Raw genomic sequence first — 18,801 nt, forward strand, 5'->3', positions numbered from 1 at the left:
GGGAACAGCTGTTCATCCATTATGTGTGAGAAGCGAGTGGGCACCCATTGGAGACCCTTCATGGTGCGAAAGGGCCGCTTCGCCAAACAGCTGGGCCATCCAAGCTGCCAGTCCCCCTTGAGGCAGGGCACCATGGCGACGCTTCATTTGCGTCTCTCTCTCTCTCTCTCTCGGCTTGGGCTGAGGCCTTTCGGCGCGGCCGATACAAGCCGCCGTGTCTCTCCTTACGAAGGGGATTATGCATTTGAGCAGAAAGATGGACTAAAATGGCTGATGCCGAAGGCAAGACGCTCATTCCCAACGTCCCCAGGGAAATTCTCTTACTAGAAATTCTCTTACTGGGTATTTGGGGAGGTCAGACTTGGCCATCTGCTTTTTACAGCCTGAAGGAGACAATGCAAAGTATGGCATGTTTTTGCAGTATCCATTAAGAATCTCCCAAATATCTCCCAAATATCTCCCAAAACAGGGGCAGTAGGGTTAGCCATGACAGTGAGTCTCCCCCGAACCTGCCTTGGTGGTCACTGTTGTAAACACCGTTGGAAGGAAACCATGGAAGTCTTCCTTCAGAGCAACCATCTCCTTTAAATATTCCTCTGTATCCTTGAACTCCAGCGTTGCTTTGCACAATGTAGGGTACTGACGGAAAAGATGAAACCCACCGGTGAATAACAAATGTGTTTAAATACTTCTTTATTTCTTAATTTACATAACAATTTATGTATTTATATATCTTATATATATTTATATATATATATTTGAATTTTTTTTCCTTCTACTCTGAGACCCATCATCAATTTCATAGCTCTTTAAAAAATAAAACAGCCATTTCCTTGTCTCTTTGTTATTGTTTTGCTTCTGAAAGAAAATCAGAAAACGATTTTGAGTCCTGCCTTGTATAACAAGAAAAAACGTACATCACACTCTTTCACATCGGCAAGGTGATTGTTAAGTGTCTTTTTACAAAACGTCGAGGTCAAATGACAGATCCCATCACGGGGGTCGGCAAAAGGTGGGGATTGGGCGGGGGGCCTCAAGATTACCTTCCCAGGTTATGTTTTAACCTTACTTAAGCCTATAGCCAGAGAGTGCGCCTTTCTAACGTCCTGGTGTGGCTGAAATTCAGAGGAACGTGTCCGATATTTATGCTCTTTTTCGATCCGTTTTGCATTTCTGTCTCTCCTGGCGCCTATGCACATCCGAGACTTCGCTCCCTTTCCCCCATTCTCTCTGGTGAAGAGTTTGGTGCGATCTAGAAACTTGCTCACAGGTACCCACGCCTGTAGCGCACGGTTTAACAACAGTAAGCCCAGTTGAGTCCGTGCTGAATTTTGCATTTCTTACTCCACTCACTGGGCAGGTTTCTCTAGCTGCCACTTAAATTTCCCACAGCAGCCCAGAATGAGACTTCGCCTTGAGCCGGGAGAGTTATTTTTATAAAGGGGTGGTGGTGGTGGAGGGCTTGGGGTGGACTCTGCCATGATGCTAGTACCATGGCACTCGCCCAAGGATGCCGGACGCTGACACCGCCCCTGTTCCTAGTGACCGGCAGTGGTACAGCATAAGAATTGGTACTGTGTCACATCGGCGTCACGCTTGCAATTCTGCCTCCCTAAAAAGTGCAGTGGGTGCTGGCGGAGTCGTTCCTCTTTGGAAATCCCCCCACCTGCAGGAACCACTATCCGCACCGAACGTGTTATGGGTGAAGGCAAGTTAAAGAAACCGGCGTGCGAGAGAGAGGGGGCGGGTCTCTGTTAGAACACGCCCAACCTAACTCCATTCAAGACCCCTTGGGACAGAACTCATCTCTCTGCCTTCCTGCGTCTTTGGCTGAGATGACACCGGGAGCCCGTCAAGTTCCTGCTGATGACGCGCGCCCCTCGCTGACCGCCCTTCCCAGAGCTCTCACGGAACAGGGCCGTAGCTCCATGGCGAGCCACGGAGACTGGAGATGCAGCTTCAGAGATCCGGATGGGCCACCCAGTCCACGTGGCGTCCCCTCCCTCCGAAACCGAAGAGCGGGTCACATCCACCTCCCCAAATCAGCAGTCATTAGCAGTGCAAGACTTCCGGGTCCAGCGGAAACATGGAACCGAATTTCAGGCCGTTCTTCTCTGCTTTGCCCCAGCGTGGACGAGGAAGCAGCGACGCTCCCACTTCCCTTTGCGTTGCGTAAAGGGATACGGAGCATTCCATCTTCGGAAAAGGTCCCCTCTAGCCAACCATTTCTCTGCTCTGGAGGACCACTGGCCATTGATACTCTACACCAGAACTGTCCTTGTCGTCGTCATTTTTTTTTTTACTGTCACTTGAAATCACTCCTGGGAAAGTGCGAATTTAAACACCAAATTCACGCCGGTCCAAGACCAAACCCTCTGGTAGGTCTGAGGTAGCCCCAGCACACTGCTGGTGCAAACAATACCCTTAAATAGTCAAAAACAAAACACTGTTCACCCAAGTCCAGTCTTTTCAGCCTTCTGCAGAAAGAAAGCATCCTATGGTGTGATTAAATAATAATAATAATAATAATAATTAATAATAATAATCAATAATAATAAAACGTATGTAGGGTTTTGCAAATAGGAAAGCTAAGCTTTGCTTTTTCGACTGGGACAATGTTTCTGGGTTTGCGGAGAAAGGCCAGCCGGGCGTCCAACGGCTGACGCGAACAACTTCCTGGGCGGAATGTGTGTGTGTAGGTCCCTCTGGAGTGGGAAACTTTGCTTGTGCAGACAACGCTCACAGGCCTCCAGGCCTGCTCAGAAGCGCCCTGAGGGACCCTCTGGACTTGGTTGAAGCAACGACGCCCCCCCCGTGTCCTCATGGGTCTCGTGGCTGAATCTTCCTCGGCTCCAGGAGCAGGGAGGGGGGCGCGGAGGCAGGCCTCCCGCTGGTTTGGGGGGCTCCGTGGCAGCCCGCGCTCACAAAAGGTTTCCTTCATCGTCCGAGATGTCAGCTGTGAGGAAAGAGACAAAAGAGGAGGCTGTTAGAGAGAGAGAGAGAGAGACGGATGTGTCTGTCCTATCCCTTGTACCGGCTTGAACCATTAAAGTGAATGTGGCCAGAATCCAGATTGGGCCGGGAAATCACCCCGTTTTCTGCAGAAAGTGTCACTTCCAGCCTTTAGGAGGGACTGAATTGTGCATTTAAAGCGGGCCTCTGGTGGGCCATTCCTTGTCTTTTTGCATTTAAGCATTTAATGTTAAGTTAAGCACTTGTTTTGCATTGAAGCACTTAATGTTAAGTTAAGCACGTAATCCGGTCGCTACGTTCAACATCTAAGGTCCTCCTCCGGGTGCCTACTCCGAGAGAGGCTCGGAGTGTGGCAACAAGGGACAGGGCCTTTTCGGTGGCGGCCCCCAGACTGTGGAACGATCTCCCTGACGAGGCTCGCCTGGCACCAACGCTGCTATCTTTCCGGCGCCAGGTTAAGACTTTCCTCTTTGCCCAGGCATATGGCGGCACATCTTAATCACCCACATGTTTAGTTTTTAACGGTTTTAATGTTTTATGTGTGTATGTTCTGTGTTTTAGAATTTTAAATTTTGTATACTCGTTTTTATCTCAATTTTAGAATTTCTGTAAACTGCCCAGAGAGCTCTGGCTATGGGAGCGGTATAGAAGTGCAATAAATAAATAAATAAATAGTCTACTTCATAACCGGCAAATCCCAAAGGGAGTACGCTGTGGCTTAACTTCCATTGCTGCGAAGCGCACGCTTTTGCAATATTCTCTAATCAACACCGATAGCAAAATGAGACCGAGCCGGGGAATGAGAAGCCGTCGCCCACTCCGCGCGCATAGAACCCTGCAACGGCGTTTCTCGCACGATGGGTTACTCACCGCCTTAGACTTTCACGGAGCCTGGAGGCAGCATGAGTTGATTGACCCTGTGGGAGGAATAGAAATGGTACCGTCAGGTTCCCAGAAAAATGCTTTTCAGAGACACCCACACGCCCAGCCTCAAGACCGGAGGTCTTTTATGTCTGAGATGGAGGCCGGCACCGCTGACACATCTGTCATTTCTGGATAGGTGATTGGTTTGCAGACAGAAAAAGAAGACAGGTACAACCCAGGTGTGCTGCAAAAGGTGTGCTGCCCATAGCCGAACCTGTCGTCTCCAACATGTCCCCAGACACTTCTACCCGCCCCCACCAGGCTCCCGGCCCCTCCTGAATTTAATTTTATTTATTAAGATTTTAAAAATAATTAAATTCGGAAGTTAGCACACTGCAAAGTAAAACTGGGGGTGGGGAGGCAACTTCACCAGGTTGAAAAAACAAAAAGGATTTCACACAAAAGTTGAAAGCTATAAACGAAGGAAAACGGAAGAATTTAAAAAAACGGAAACAAAAAAACTAGTGAGATGATTCAATTCGTAGTGAAAAGGCAGGAAAAGTCCCCTACTTCTTTTACAGCGCAGCTTTGGGGAAAAGCCCCAGAGTGGCTGTGAATTTGCAGCTGCGTCGTATAACCGATGCAGCCCCAATTCGCAGCCACCACGTGGCAAAAAGGACATATAGCCATCTCAGGTTGGGCAAGAGCACTAAATGTTGTTCCATGCGGGACAACCTGAGCTATCCTACTAGAGGCGCGTTTGCTTTATATGCAGTGAAAACACTTCTATTTTCTTGAGATTGGACATATTTTCTCTCTCGAAAGGAAGTGGAGGAGAAGGAGGTGGAGTCTAATTGCTCTCTCCTTACAGAATAGCTTTAAGAACATCAGAAGTGCCCTGCTGGATCAGACCAAGGGTCTATCTAGTCCAGCACTTTGTTCACACAGTGGCCAACCAGCTGATGGCCAGGGATCAACAAGGCAGGACACAGGTGCAATAGCACCCTCCCGCCCATGTTCCCCAGCAACTGGTGCACACAGGCTTACTGCCTCGGATACTGGAGATAGCACACAACCATCAGGGCTGGTAAACATGGGTAGCCTTCTCCTCCAGGAATTGATCCAACCCCCTTTTCAAGCCATCCAAATTGGTGGCCATCACTACATCTTGTGGTAGCGAGTTCCATAATTTAACTCTGCGCTGTGTGAAGAAGTCCTTCCTTTTATTTGTCCTGGATCTCCCACCCATCAGCTTCATGGGATGAACCCGGGTTCTAGTATTTTGAGAGAGGGAGAAAAATATCTCCCTGTCCACATTACTTTTGTTCACCTCTGTCATGTCTCCCCTTAGCCTCCTTTTTTCCAAGCTAAAACACCCCAGTAAAAACTCTCTTTTTTAAATAGCAGGAGGCGGAAAAAAGCCCTAGGAATTAAGAAGAACTTTCTCTTTTAATTGATGCCTCCTGCAGTTTTTATTTTATTTAAGGCCAAATCTACTGCTTTCAGAAGTTCTCAATGTTTCTCCCCAGAAGGACTGAATAAAACCCATCCAGCAACACTTACGTGCTTCAATAATTAAGAGGGATTTATAGCAGCCACTGTTTTATCCTAGCCTACGTGCTCTGGAATGAATCATTGGATATTTTAAAGGCATGCAAAAACGGGAGCTAATTTGATGCCATGCAATTGGGGCAGGTTTGCACTCTCGCGTTGGCAAACCGCTGATTTTTCATCTGAACGCTGTGATTTTTCTTGATGCTGCTCCTTTCCCGCTGGTTTCTCTCTTTTCTAACATGCCACCCTGGGGGGGTTCTCTTAATATCTACAGCAGCATCAATGAAGTTGTAAGCGAGATTATGTTCATCGTAGGAGCGTAGGAGGGGAGCTGACGGTTCAGAATTAAGGCCCTTTTGTCCACACGTGGTTTTAAAAGCAAATGTTAAAACACACCGAACAAAATCCGCATTTGATGGAAATGAATGGGAAATGGGGGGAAAAGTCTTCACTGGTTCTTCTTTCTTTTCTACTGCTCTGCATAGGAAAAATAGGCTCGAAGGCTATGAACGGTTCACAGAATGTTCCCAAGAAGCGGAAGGGCGCATGAAACAGAACATGGCGATGGGATGTAGAAAGCAAGGCTTGAAAGGACTGGGTAAGTTTAGCTTGGAGAAGCATCTGTCAGGGATGCTTTAGGGTGGATTCCTGCCTTGAGCAGGGGGTTGGACTCGATGGCCTTGTAGGCCCCTTCCAACTCTGCTATTCTATGATTCTATCAGGAAAAACATCCTGACTGTTAGAGCAGTACGACAATGGAACCAGTTACCTATGGAGGTTGTGGGCTCTCCCACACTGGAGGCATTCAAGAGGCAGCTGGACAACCATCTGTCAGGGATGCTTTAGGGTGGATTCCTGCATTGAGCAGGGGGTTGGACTCGATGGCCTTGTAGGCCCCTTCCAACTCTGCTATTCTATGATTCTATCAGGAAAAACGTCCTGACTGTTAGAGCAGTACGACAATGGAACCAGTTACCTATGGAGGTTGTGGGCTCTCCCACACTGGAGGCATTCAAGAGGCAGCTGGACAACCATCTGTCAGGGATGCTTTAGGGTGGATTCCTGCCTTGAGCAGGGGGTTGGACTCGATGGCCTTGTAGGCCCCTTCCAACTCTGCTATTCTATGATTCTATCAGGAAAAACATCCTGACTGTTAGAGCAGTACGACAATGGAACCAGTTACCTAGGGAGGTGGTGGGCTCTCCCACACTGGAGGCCTTCAAGAGGCAGCTGGACAACCATCTGTCAGGGATGCTTTAGGGTGGATTCCTGCCTTGAGCAGGGGGTTGGACTCGATGGCCTTGTAGGCCCCTTCCAACTCTGCTATTCTATGATTCTATGATTCTAAGAAAAGCAATACGCTTGTCTGATTCTTCAGTCGCTTCTAGGCAATGAAAAGGATTTTAAAGTAACGGATTTGATCTAAGTGATTAATCAGGTAAATGTCGCAGGCTTAAAGATGAAATGTCTGGCCATGGTGTAGGTTTGGGAGGAGGAGGAGGAGGAGGAGGAGGAGGAGGAGGAGGAGGAGGAGGAACAGGCAAGGAAGGCCCCTGGCTGATCTAAAAATATTCTATTCAGGAACGGCGCGCTTGATGCGCCATGACAGCGCCTGCCGGCCTTGGAGGGACATTCTCTTGCCTGATGAACCAGCGTCTCCCTTTGCCCAAAGGGAAAGCTACTGACGGTTAGACTGCAAAGAATGTTAAATGTGTGAATTAGATGCTGCCGCGGCAGAGTCACGTTTGCAGGGCCAGCCCAGAAAGCAAACTCGATGGCCTGGACAAAGTCATGGAGAAGGCAGTCAGATGGATAAACGGGACGTTCACAGGCAGCAAAGAACGTCTCTAACCTGTATCTCACACAGCGCAGAGTGAAACTATGGAACTCACTACCACAAGATGTAGTGACGGCCAGCAATTTGGATGGCGTTAGAAGGGGGTTGGATGAATTACTGGAGGCGAAGGCGATCAATGAATACTAGCCCTGATGGTTGCATGCTATCTCCGGTAACCCTATCCCCTCTCTCAAAGTATCAGAGCCCAATGGGGTCATTATCCCATGAAGCTGATGGGTGGGAGATCCAGGACAAATAAAAGGAAGGACTTCTTCACACAGCGCAGAGTGAAACTATGGAACTCACTGCCACAGGATGTAGTGACGGCCACCCATTTGGATGGCTTGAAAAGGGGGTTGGATCAATTCCTGGAGGCAAAGGCTATCCATGGCTACTAGCCCTGATAGTTGTGTGCTATCTCCAGTATTCGAGGCAGTAAGCCTGTGTGCACCAGTTGCTGGGGAACATGGGTGGGAGGGTGCTGTTGCACCATGTCCTGCTTTATTGGTCCCTGGTTGACAGCTGGTGGGCCACTGTGTGAACAGAGTGCTGGACTAGCTGGACCCTTGGTCTGATCCAGCAGGGCGCTTCTGATGTTCTTATATGAATTTCAAGTTCCTAGTCCTCATTACTAAAGCCCTCCCCGCTCTGCATTTGACTCGTCTTTTCCTTGGTCTCCCTTTATACTCCATCCCGCCTCGCCTTCTGTACGATTTCATTTATTGGCTCTCAGTCCTGCTTGGGCTCTTTCTCCTACTGTTGTCTCCAAAACGTCTGTCAAGGTTTTAGATTTTTCCAGTGTTTAATTCAGGTGCTGCTGGACCTGTTTCGCTTCGACAATTTTAAGAAGCGAGAAAATCCAGGCCATTTAGCTAGTTTCCTTTCCTTCCAGAGACATCTCGGGAGAATAAAAGCCGGCAGTAAAAAAGGGAGCAAAACCAAGAGCGTTCTGTTCCTTCTCCCCAGGCAACGAAGTTTTAAAGGACAAACTCTTCACGGCCCCTGGTTAAGCGTCCATGGGGTGGGATGGAAGTAAAATTTCGAAAGATCAACCAATCCTACGGTTTCAGCAAGCTGGCAGCATCTTAGGGTGGCAGAGGCCACCAGTGAGGGAGGAAACAGCAGGCAGGCACCTCTCGATCGTGCCTGGGTCCAGCTCCAGCTGAGAGTCCCCTCCCTCCTGCTACCAACTGTCTCTGCAGAGGCCACCAGTGAGGGAGGAAGCAGCAACCAGGCACCTCTCCATCGTGCCTGGGTCCAGCTCCAGCTGAGAGCCCCCTCCCTCCTGCTACCAACTGACACTGCAGAGGCCACCAGTGAGGGAGGAAGCAGCAGCCAGGCACCTCTCCATCGTGCCTGGGTCAAGCTCCAGCTGAGAGCCCCCTCCCTCCTGCTGCCAACTGCCAACTAACTGCTGAACTTTACAACTAAGATTGTAGTGCCTGAATTTGCTTTCCTTTTCCCCCTCCTCCCTCCCAATCCTCTTTCCTTTTGTGTCATGTCTTTTAGATTGTAAGCCTGTGGGCAGGGGCTGTCAAGAAATACTTTTGTAAGCCGCCGTGAGAGCCTTTTTTGGCTGAATGGCGGCATAAAAATGCTTAAATAAATAAATAAATAATAAAATTTGCACAGCGGCATCTAATACAGCAAACTCACAAGCGTGAATCTGTCGGTAATGAAGACGACACTATCCAGGCATAAAAAGGAGGTTTCCGAAAGCCTGGTTAATCTACCTCATTCCTGGTGAGACTTCGGGATTTACAAAAGGGAAGCGTTTCCATTCCCTGACTGCACAAGAGAGCATGCGCTCAGGGCTCAATGCCCCGATTAATTCATTAGTGAAGCCCGCGACCTCTGACCCCTTGCACCCCAGTGCCGCGCAAGATTAATGGGTTTAATCTAAAGCCTATGTGCTGGAACGTATTATAAACGAATATGCTTCTAAACGACTTCTACGCGGCCCTTGCTACTCTGTTGGCTTGCCTTTGATGGCATAAATCAGGCTCCAATTGAGGAAGGCAAATATTGATTTTCAATTCCAATTAGAATTTTAGAGACCGATTAAAGGCTCTGGAAGGTATCTACTGCGTTTTGCTATGTGGTGCTGTCGCCCTCATTTTTCCAGCTACCAGGAGACCATTCTTATCAGATTTACAGCTGGGAATGGCAGAGGCAAATTATTTTGTCAAAACTGTGGAATCGTGACAAATGTATGCTTCTCTAGGATAATTCCAATTTGCAAGGACGGTACAAAAGACGGAACTTCGTGGGAAATATTTAGCCACAGTCTTGTTCTCCGTGCCTAGAGTTACAGATCCAATTCATAAGCCCATCAAGTGAAGCAGAACTACCTTGTTTTGAATGTAAACATCACTGAATCCTAAAGCAATTTGCAAACGTGGAAACATTGTGGTAAACCAGTTGGCTCTCTGCGAACACAGTTCACAGAGAAAATCAAATCTTAACACCTGCGCCTCTCATGGTCCCTGCAGCCTGGTGCCCAGTTTCAAACGTTGCCACTCATGCAAGCTTGCTATTATTTTCGATCGTGCAGCCAGGCTCCCACGTTGTAACATGAAATAACTGAGGATTGAAAGAACTGGGCATGTTTAGCCTGGAGAAGAGAAGATGGAGGGGAGACATGACAGCACTCTTCAAAGACTTGAAAGGTTGTCACACAGAGGAGGGCCAGGATCTCTTCTCGATCCTCCCAGAGTGCAGGACATGGAATAACGGGCTCAAGTGAGAGGAAGCCAGATTCCAGCTGGACATCAGGAAAAACTTCCTGACTGTTAGAGCAGTACGACAACGGGATCAGTTCCCTAGGGAGGTTGTGGGCTCTCCCACATTAGAGGCCTTCAAGAGGCAGCTGGACAACCCTCTGTCAGGGATGCTTTAGGGTGGATTCCTGCCTTGAGCAGGGGGTTGGACTCGATGGCCTTGTAGGCCCCTTCCAACTTTGCTATTCTATTATTCTATTCGAAGTACGACGAAGTCTGGAATCAACGCATTAGGTGCAAAGAGCAGGCTCGGGCGAATTAGCAGCTGAGGCGCTAAACGTCATGCTGCGCGTGCAATGCTTGGCTGTGGGCCGTGCGTGAGCTGCACGCCTTGGAAATTCGTGCAATTCTATCGCCAGCCCTTGCAGAGCCGAAAGTAGCCCTGCATGCTTAGCCCTCCTCCTTCCACCACAATTTAGCCGTGTTGCCAACTCTTCCCGTGTGCAGCAGTTGACTTAATTTCAGGGTTTTACAGCCGGCCTCGTGATCCTTTTTATGATGATGTGATGATGATTCACGCCAGTTTGTTTATTTTGAAATCCCCGAAGGCCTGCGGATGGAGAGTCGTCAGCTTGACATTCTTTTAGCATTCAAGAACACTATCAAGACTGATCTCTTCCGGCAGGCCTATCCAGGGGAATTTTAGGATGCTTTTAGGATGTTTTTAACAGTGTATCCTATGTTTTTAATCAGTATTTTATGTATTTTATGCTTGCTGCTGTTCCCCGCCTCGATCCAATCGGAGAGGCGGGTAAGAAATAAATTATTATTATTATTATTATTATTATTATTATTATTATTATTATTATTATTAGCAAGCAGCAGCCACAACACAGGCTGATCTGCGGTCCTCTGCTAGTGCAGATGAAACCTACCATATATAGATGGATAGATATACTTGAGACAGTTCCAGACATAAAAATGGAAATCAAAGGAAGGTTGTAGATCCTTGGGAGGTTTGCAAGGAAAGGCCGAGCACTTATCAATCAGGGAGGGGCATTTTAAGGAGGAGGGAGACAAGGCCTGTGAGGAATGGTTGAAAAAGCTGGGTATGTTTAGCCGGAAGAATAGAAGATGAAGGGGAGACTTGATAGTGGACTTCAAGTATCAGAAGGGCTGTTGCACAGAAGATGGAGTAGATGTGTTCTTTGTCGCTCCAGACGGCATGGGTTAGAACCAATGGAAGGAAATTGCAGGGAAGCAGATTTCGGCTGAACATTAGGAGAAACGTCCTAAGGGTAAGAGCTGTTTGCCTGCGGAACAGAGGGCCACTGGAGTCGTTAGAGGTGTTTCAGCAGGGACTGGACGGCCATCTGTCAGGGATGCTGTATTGTCATCCTGTGTAGTAGGTGCTGCATTTGAGCCGTGGGGTGGACTAGATAACCCCCAAGGCTCCTTCTGACTCCCTGATTCCATGGGCAGGAATGTGCGGATATTGTTTGTGCAGGCAAACATACTTCAGTGGGCCCAGAAATTCACTTCCTAAGACTCACAATGTCCGTTCAGAAGACACGTTGAACCATGGCTTTAACCATGGTGGTTAAGCCAGAAAGCCGGGCCATGTTCAGGAGACACCTTAAACCATGGCTTTAACCAGGGTGGTTAAGCCAGAAAGCCAGGCCATGTTCAGAAGACACCTTAAACCATGGCTTTAACCATGATGGTTAAGCCAGAAAGCCAGGCCATGTTCAGAAGACACCTTAAACCATGGCTTTAACCATGATGGTTAAGCCGGAAAGCCAAACCGTGTTCAGAAGTCACGTTAAACCATGGCTTTAACCATGATGAATAAGGTATTTTGCTTTATAGTTAAAGCCATGGTTTAAGGTGTCTTCTGAACACGGCCTGGCTTTCTGGCTTAACCACTATGGTTTAACGTGTCTTCTGAACGGGGCCTCTACGTCCGTTTTAAAAGCAACCAGCAAGACAACCAGCAACAACTTGGGACCAGGATACCTGAGAGGGCGCCTTCTCCCTTACCAACCTGCCCGGTCACTGAGGTCATCCGAGGGCCTGCTCCTGGTGGTTCCACATAGACCCATCCTCCCTCCTGTGGAACTCCCTGCCTCTGGAGGTCAGGCAGGCTCCAACCTTGTACTCCTTTCGGTGCCTCCTGAAAACATCTTTATTCCAAGAAGCCTTTCTTTAACATGCAGCCTTGGATTTCTGATTTTTGCTTCTTTTTAAATTTTGTTGTAACTGTTGTATTCTGTTTTTATTTTCATTTTACCTTGTACACCGCTCCGAATTTTTTCAACGGGGAGCCGTATATAAATATTCTAAATAAATAAATAATAAACAAATAAGAAGTGACTCTGCACCAAATATTATTTTATCTAGATAGCCCAGCATCCCCCAACCTGGCGCTCTCCAGATTTGATGGACTACAACTCCCATCACCCCAATGGCTGTGGATAATGGGAGTCGTAGTCCAAGACGTCCGGATGGCGCTTGTTGGGGAAGACCGGCATAACTAATCATATCTGCGCACTCTTTATGTGACATATCCGTGTTGAGCAGAAATGGGCTTTACCAGAGGTTTCGTGAATCTTTCCTGCCCCTTCAAAAGGAGACACCATGCCCCCAAAGGATGCTGGGACTTGTGGCTTTGTGAAGGATCTTTCTTTGTTAGGGATCACCACGTCGCTTCATAGAGCTATGCAGCAGACACACACGTGACACCCGGTTCTGCAATTGTGAGCTGTGACGGTTAACCGGGTTTGAAACTAGTTTAAATTTGCCGTGCGGATGTGCCGCGGGGGGCGGGCGGCCTCCTTTCACCTGTCAGATGGCATTGCCAATGCGAGGTTGGTACAAGCCAAGACACACACACCCCTTAAAACCACAACGCAGCCCCGTCTCCGCGCCGTTTGCAAGATACTCACTGCTGCTCCGCCTTGGTTCGATCGCTCAGGAAGAAGAGGGCCGTTGCCAAGAAAAACATCCCGCCCAGGACGACGACGAAAGGGCACAGCATGAGCGCGTAGCCTAAGCTGAGGAATTCCCAGAGCGGAGATTCCTTTGTGCTCTGCCGTATCACATCCGAAATCTGGTAGAGGAAACAGAACGGGAAGAGAGGTTGGCCCATTTCCGGGTGCTGAGAGCATGTCAGAGCAGAGTTTATTCAAGATGTCAGGGAAAACCAATTGCTTCCTTGCAGAGACGGCGTGAGATTTCAACAGAAGATGCCCTTTAACGATAAACCGGCTCCTTTCATGATTGCGAACCAGGGTTTCCAATTGTTAGGTTGTGATGTTGATGTGCCAAAGTCCCTCCAGGAATTTCTGTAATAGCCAGACTAGATCCGTCGTGGCTAAGAGCAGGGGGTGAAGCAAGACACCCCCCTCCCCGCCTGAAAATTTATTTATTTATTTATTAATGACATTTCTATACCGCCCAATAGCCGGAGCTCTCTGGGCGGTTCACAAAAAGTGCAGAAGTTGCCCCACAATAGGGCTGAATATTCACCCCGATTTTCAAGGGGGGCATGCATTCCAAGGCATTTTGGAACAGCCCAGCTCCTGGCTGAAGACGGCGTGCAACTGAGGAATAACCACCCGAAATGTGTCGTGGCCCTTCCAAATTTCCGTATCTCCCTTTTTAATGGCCCTCCATGTCCTGTTTCTTTCATGTGTGGGCAGACCGTTAGCTCATCGACCAGTGGGCAGTCCCAGAGCACACCTGAAACCCAGGTACGCCAAGGTGCTACTTACAAATCCAATCAGATACGGGCTCCCAGCGTCTCCTAGAAGGTGTGACGTAAAGCTCTGCAAAGCTACCGCTGTCGCTCGGCGCGTAGGAATAACCACATACTAAGAGGGGCGAGAAGAGACAAAAGGATACAGAAGAACCAAAGCGTTTAGTTAACTGATCAGCTAGATCCATTTCTAAACTGGAAAACACACGCTTCTTAATTTTTTAAAAAATGCATATTCTTTTGTCTGATGGCAGTGCTTCTGTCCCACCCCTTTTTAGGCCAGTGATGGGTCCCAACGCGCCAGGCAGAACTCCAGCGAGCTACGTCAGTCAAATGAAGAAGATCTCGACCGGCTTAAAAAAGCTGCCCCCTGATTAACCAGGGGTCAGATTTTTGCCGGGATGAAAATTATTTTTCGCGCGAGGAACGATAAAAACGGCAGGCTAATTTATTTATTATGTTTGTATCCTACGTTTCCTCCAAGGAGCTCAAAGTGCTGTACGCAGGCCTTCCCACACCCCGCCCCATTTTATCTCACAACAACCCTGCGAGGTAGGTTCAGAAAAAAAGTTAAGTGGACTGTCTCAAGATCGTCCAATAAGCTTCATGGGATGAGTTGGGATTTGATCCTCCCAGAGTGCAGGACACGGAATAACGGGCTCAAGTTAAAGGAAGCCAGATTCCAGCTGGACATCAGGAAAAACTTCCTGACTGTTAGAGCAGTACAACAATGGAATCAGTTGCCTGGTGAAGTTGTGGCCTCTCCCACACTAGAGGCCTTCAAGAGGCAGCTGGAAGACCACCTGTCTGGGATGCTTTAGGGTGGATTCCTGCATTGAGCAGGGGGTTGGACTCGATGGCCTTATAGGCCCCTTCCAACTCTGCTTTTCTATGATTCTATGATTCTATGAACCTGGGTCGCCCCAACCCTGGTCTGACACTCTAGCTCAGGCTTACGCAACCTGGCCCCCTCCAGATGTGTTGGACTACAATCCCCATAATCCCCATTAAGCATGCTGGTTGGGCATGATGGGAGTTGTAGTTAAAAAAAAAACAACACCTGGAGGGTAGCAGGTTGGAGAAGCCTGCTCCAATCATTGGCTATTTCATAAAGATTAAAGTCCCATTTTAGAAGCTCCATCTTGTATGATAGAAAAGGGAGAAACGCCTTTTCTAAAAGCATGCCTGCCTGGTTCAACGGATTTGCATGTAATCAAAAATAAAAGGAAAAGACTCCTCCCGTTGTTGTTTACCCGTGATAAATTATGCCGGAAACACTTCTGAGACAACATGTTTTAAAAACAAACGCGGAGATCGCCAGGATATAAAAAAAAAACCCTAAGCCAAATCAAATCGCCCCGTCCACCTTTCTATGCTCGGGGCTGTGAACCACCCTGCCCTGTCTGCAACGCACCACCCAAAAACTGGCAGCGGAGAACGAAATGGCAACTGAGATATAAACAGAAATTCGTAGTAGATTCGGCCAAATCTTGTCTGCCAGAGAAATGATCCCACAGTTCTGTGGCGGACCCACAATCCTGTTGAATCAGTACAGTTTGTTCTAGAAACCTCCATTAAACACTATGACGGGGTGTGTGTGTGTGTGTGAGAGAGAGAGAGAGAGAGAGAGAGAAAGAGAGAGAGAGAGAGCACGTAGGGATGAAAGAGCATTTGGTAAAACATTCGCTCCTATCCAAATTTGGATATGAAGTCAATTAGAGACCTGAACCGGCATTTTTAGTACTAAAACTGAGCCGAAACCAAAAACCGCCCCACAGGAGCTGGCTCAAATGTCCCTGCCGAGGGATGGACGTAGGCTGGCGTGGGATCGCCTCGAGTGCTCTGCCCTTAGTGGCACGCACCGCTCAGGAAGCGCAAGGGAAGACGGACAGGGCCGCTCTGGCGAGGCTCGCCTCCTTAAGTAGAGGCCTGGGGTTTTGCCCCCGGGGCCCTCTTCCCACCACAGAAGCCAAGCAGGGCTATTCATAGCCTCGCACGGACAGCCTCTGAAGCCAACCCGGGCTGCGCAAAGCACTTCCACGCCGAGCGGAGGCAAACCGGTTCCAGTGACGGCACGGGGCTCTTTTAGAGTAGCAGCTGTCTAAACTATCGACTTAGGGTTCCAGAAAAGATGTCAAAACCCAGGTGCAGAGGGGCTTCTGGGGTGTGCATCACGGGTGCAGAACCTTAGCTGCAGAGCCCAAATGCAGCCCTCCAAATGCAGCCCTCGTGGCCCTCCAAATGGCCACGATCCTTCCCCTTGGTTCCTGCATTTGTGCAGTTCTCCCCCGGGAGAAAAAGGAGTAATGCCTCTGCTATTGCTTCGTTCCTGGCACGGAGAGGTTCAAGCTACAAGATTCTTGGGGTTTTTTTTGCCCCTCCTCTTTTGCCTTTTGGCCACGCCCTCCAGCGGCATGCAGGCCTTGAGAACTTGTCCAAAACGGAATGCCACCGGCCTATATTGTTTTCATGGCCTGCTCCGTGTAAGGCAGAATTAGCAATGCACGAGGAATTCAATTCAGTCCGTTTTTTAAAAAATCAGGGTTGACCCAGGTCGCACCTCCCGGACGGAACGCCGTCTCGGACGCGTTTCCGAGCCTGCAATGTGGTTCGTGGACGCCTTCCGCAAAATGTGTTCGACAACACACGTGCGCGTGAAAAATGCGGGCAAATACCGTTTACATTTGGAAAAATACTTAAGAAAACACACACAGATTTTCATGCCAAAAGGGGGGAAAAACAAAACTCACAGGCCCTGTTCAGAAGACACCTTAAACCATGGCTTTAACCACGGTGGTTAAGCCAGAAAGCCGAGCAGTGTTCAGACAACACCTTGAACCATGGCTTTAACCATGGTTAAAGGTGTCTTAACCAGAAGACACCTTTAACCACCATGGCTTTAACCATGGTGGTTAAAGCCGTGGTTTAAGGTGTCTTCTGAAAACCGCCCAGCTTTCTAGCTTAACCACAGTGAGGTTAAAACCATGGTTTAAGGTGTCTTGTGAACACCTCCCAGCTTTCTGGATTAACCACGGTGTGGTTAAAGCCGTGGTTTAAGGTGTCTTCTGAACAGGACCACAAGCTTTATGCGGACTTGAATAAGAACAAAACTCAAGATGGAATTGTTGATTTGCACATCCCCAAGTAGAATCATGGATGCAAAACTAAAGTAATATCGGCCAAAGTCCTGTCCCAGGCACATGGTGACCATTCCTTTGTTAGGTGAGTTAGCAGTTTGCTACCACTGAATGGTGAGGTGGGGGAGCCCGTGGCCTTCCAGATGTGGTTGGACTACACCTTCCGTCCTCCTGGACCATTGGCCGTGATGGCTGGGGCTGATGGAGGTTGTAGTCCACCAACATTCAGATGCTGGTAGGTTCCACATCCCACTCTAACGGATGCTGGACAAACATCTGTCGGGGATGCTTTAGGGTGGATTCCTGCCTTAAGCAGGGGGTTGGACTTGATGGCCTTATAGGCCCCTTCCAACACTGCTATTCTATGATTCTATGTCTTTCTCTTCAAAGACAGTCCTGCAAGTCTTAGCTAGAGTCTTAGTTAATGGTATAAAATCAATTAGCATAGAATCAAACTTCAGGGTCTTCATGTCCATGGCTCAGAGGTCTGGAACATACCTCTGGGGGACTTAACCTTATAGGTTTTAACCTATAAAGCCTTACATGGCTTGGGACCACCATACCCGACAAAACGCCTCTCCCGACATGAACCTACCCGTACACTGCGCTCAACATCTAAGGTCCTCCTCCGAGTGCCTACTCCGAAGGAAGCTCGGAGGATGGCAACAAGGGAGAGGGCCTTCTCAGTGGTGGCCCCTCAATTCCGGAATGATCTCCCCGATAAGGCTCGCCTGGTGCCAACATTGTTTCGTAATTGTGTTTTAAACTGTTGGGTGTTTTACTGTGGTTTTAATTTTTGTGAACCGCCCAGAGAGCTTCGGCTATTGGGCGGTATAAAAATGTAATAAATAAATAAATAAATAAATAAATTATCTTTTCATCGCCAGGTCAAGACTTTTCTCTTCTCCCAGGCATTTAACAGCATTTAACAACATATGCTAAGTTAGTTTGTTTTTTAACGGACCCCAGAACTGTCGTTGTTTAAAATGGATACTGTTTTTCTATTTTTGATGGTTTTAAATTTTGTATACTTTTTCATGTTCACTGTTGTAACTTTTGTAAACCGCCCAGAGAGCTTCAGCTATGGGGCGGTATATAAATTTAATAAATAAATAAATAAATTTCAGATATCAGTCTGGGGTCTTTTCCACCATTCCAGATCAAATCATCCAGATTTCACTTGAAGCAGCCTTCTTCGTGCAGCATTAATTTAACCCTTTCAGCACCAGGTTAACAACAGTCATAGCCCCAAAGTGCTCAATGTGAACATGCGTTCCCCCGTCAACTTACCATGAGGATGTCAGCTGTGATGGCCCAGTTTGAAAACAAAAGCGTCTCGCCGATAAAAATGCAGACCTGCGGTTAAAAGACAAGCAACGTGCGATTTACTCAGGGTGCAACCTGAGAACGTCCCATAAGTTGGCTAGCTATTGTAAATGCTCCTAACGCTACTGACTATATGGCAATTTATTTTACTATGCATTTGGAGAGTGTGTTTTTCGCTTCTCCGTGGATGGAGGGAGGTTGAAAATGTTGTCAGACAGGTGCTAGGAAAACGCTCATAAATGAGATGGAGGAGGGCAAATCCGGCCATCTCGTGAGGCACTCCAGGTAGTTCCACATGGACCCAAAGTGTTTAGAGTCCACTCAGAGTACAGCTTTTCACATACTGACTCCCTTCCTGTGGAATTCCCTGCCTGCTGGTGTCAGGCACGGGCCAACGCTGTTTTGTTTTCGGAGTCTCCTAAAGACATATTTTATTTAAACAACCCTTTCCTGAATGACTGGCCATGGTTTTATTGCTAGAACATGACTGTAAACATTTTTACAAAGTATTTTGATCTTTTTGTTTTTTCTTTTACCACTTCCTGCTCAGGAATATATCTTTTTAAGATCTAGAGCAGTTTATATATTCCGCAAGTAGAATCACAGAATGGTAGAGTTGGGAGGGGCCTACAA

General features: G+C 48.0%; 1 protein-coding gene across 1 annotated transcript in view; it reads right to left on the reverse strand.

Annotated features, from left to right (window-relative positions):
• Positions 1-676: 676 nt before the first annotated feature.
• SPNS2 (SPNS lysolipid transporter 2, sphingosine-1-phosphate) overlaps positions 677-18,801 on the reverse strand; it is a 107,876-nt gene continuing 89,751 nt past the window's right edge. Inside the window, exons 9-13 of the mRNA XM_063146719.1 lie at positions 18,133-18,198; positions 13,722-13,820; positions 12,894-13,057; positions 3,844-3,890; positions 677-2,956 (exon numbers count right to left, since the gene is read on the reverse strand). Coding sequence (XP_063002789.1) covers positions 3,848-3,890; positions 12,894-13,057; positions 13,722-13,820; positions 18,133-18,198 — 372 coding nt within the window. The 3' untranslated portion in view covers positions 677-2,956; positions 3,844-3,847. The remainder of the gene's footprint in view (positions 2,957-3,843; positions 3,891-12,893; positions 13,058-13,721; positions 13,821-18,132; positions 18,199-18,801) is intronic.

Source organism: Elgaria multicarinata, chromosome 22 (genome assembly GCF_023053635.1).
Source record: "Elgaria multicarinata webbii isolate HBS135686 ecotype San Diego chromosome 22, rElgMul1.1.pri, whole genome shotgun sequence".
Taxonomy (NCBI): Eukaryota; Metazoa; Chordata; class Lepidosauria; order Squamata; family Anguidae; genus Elgaria; species Elgaria multicarinata.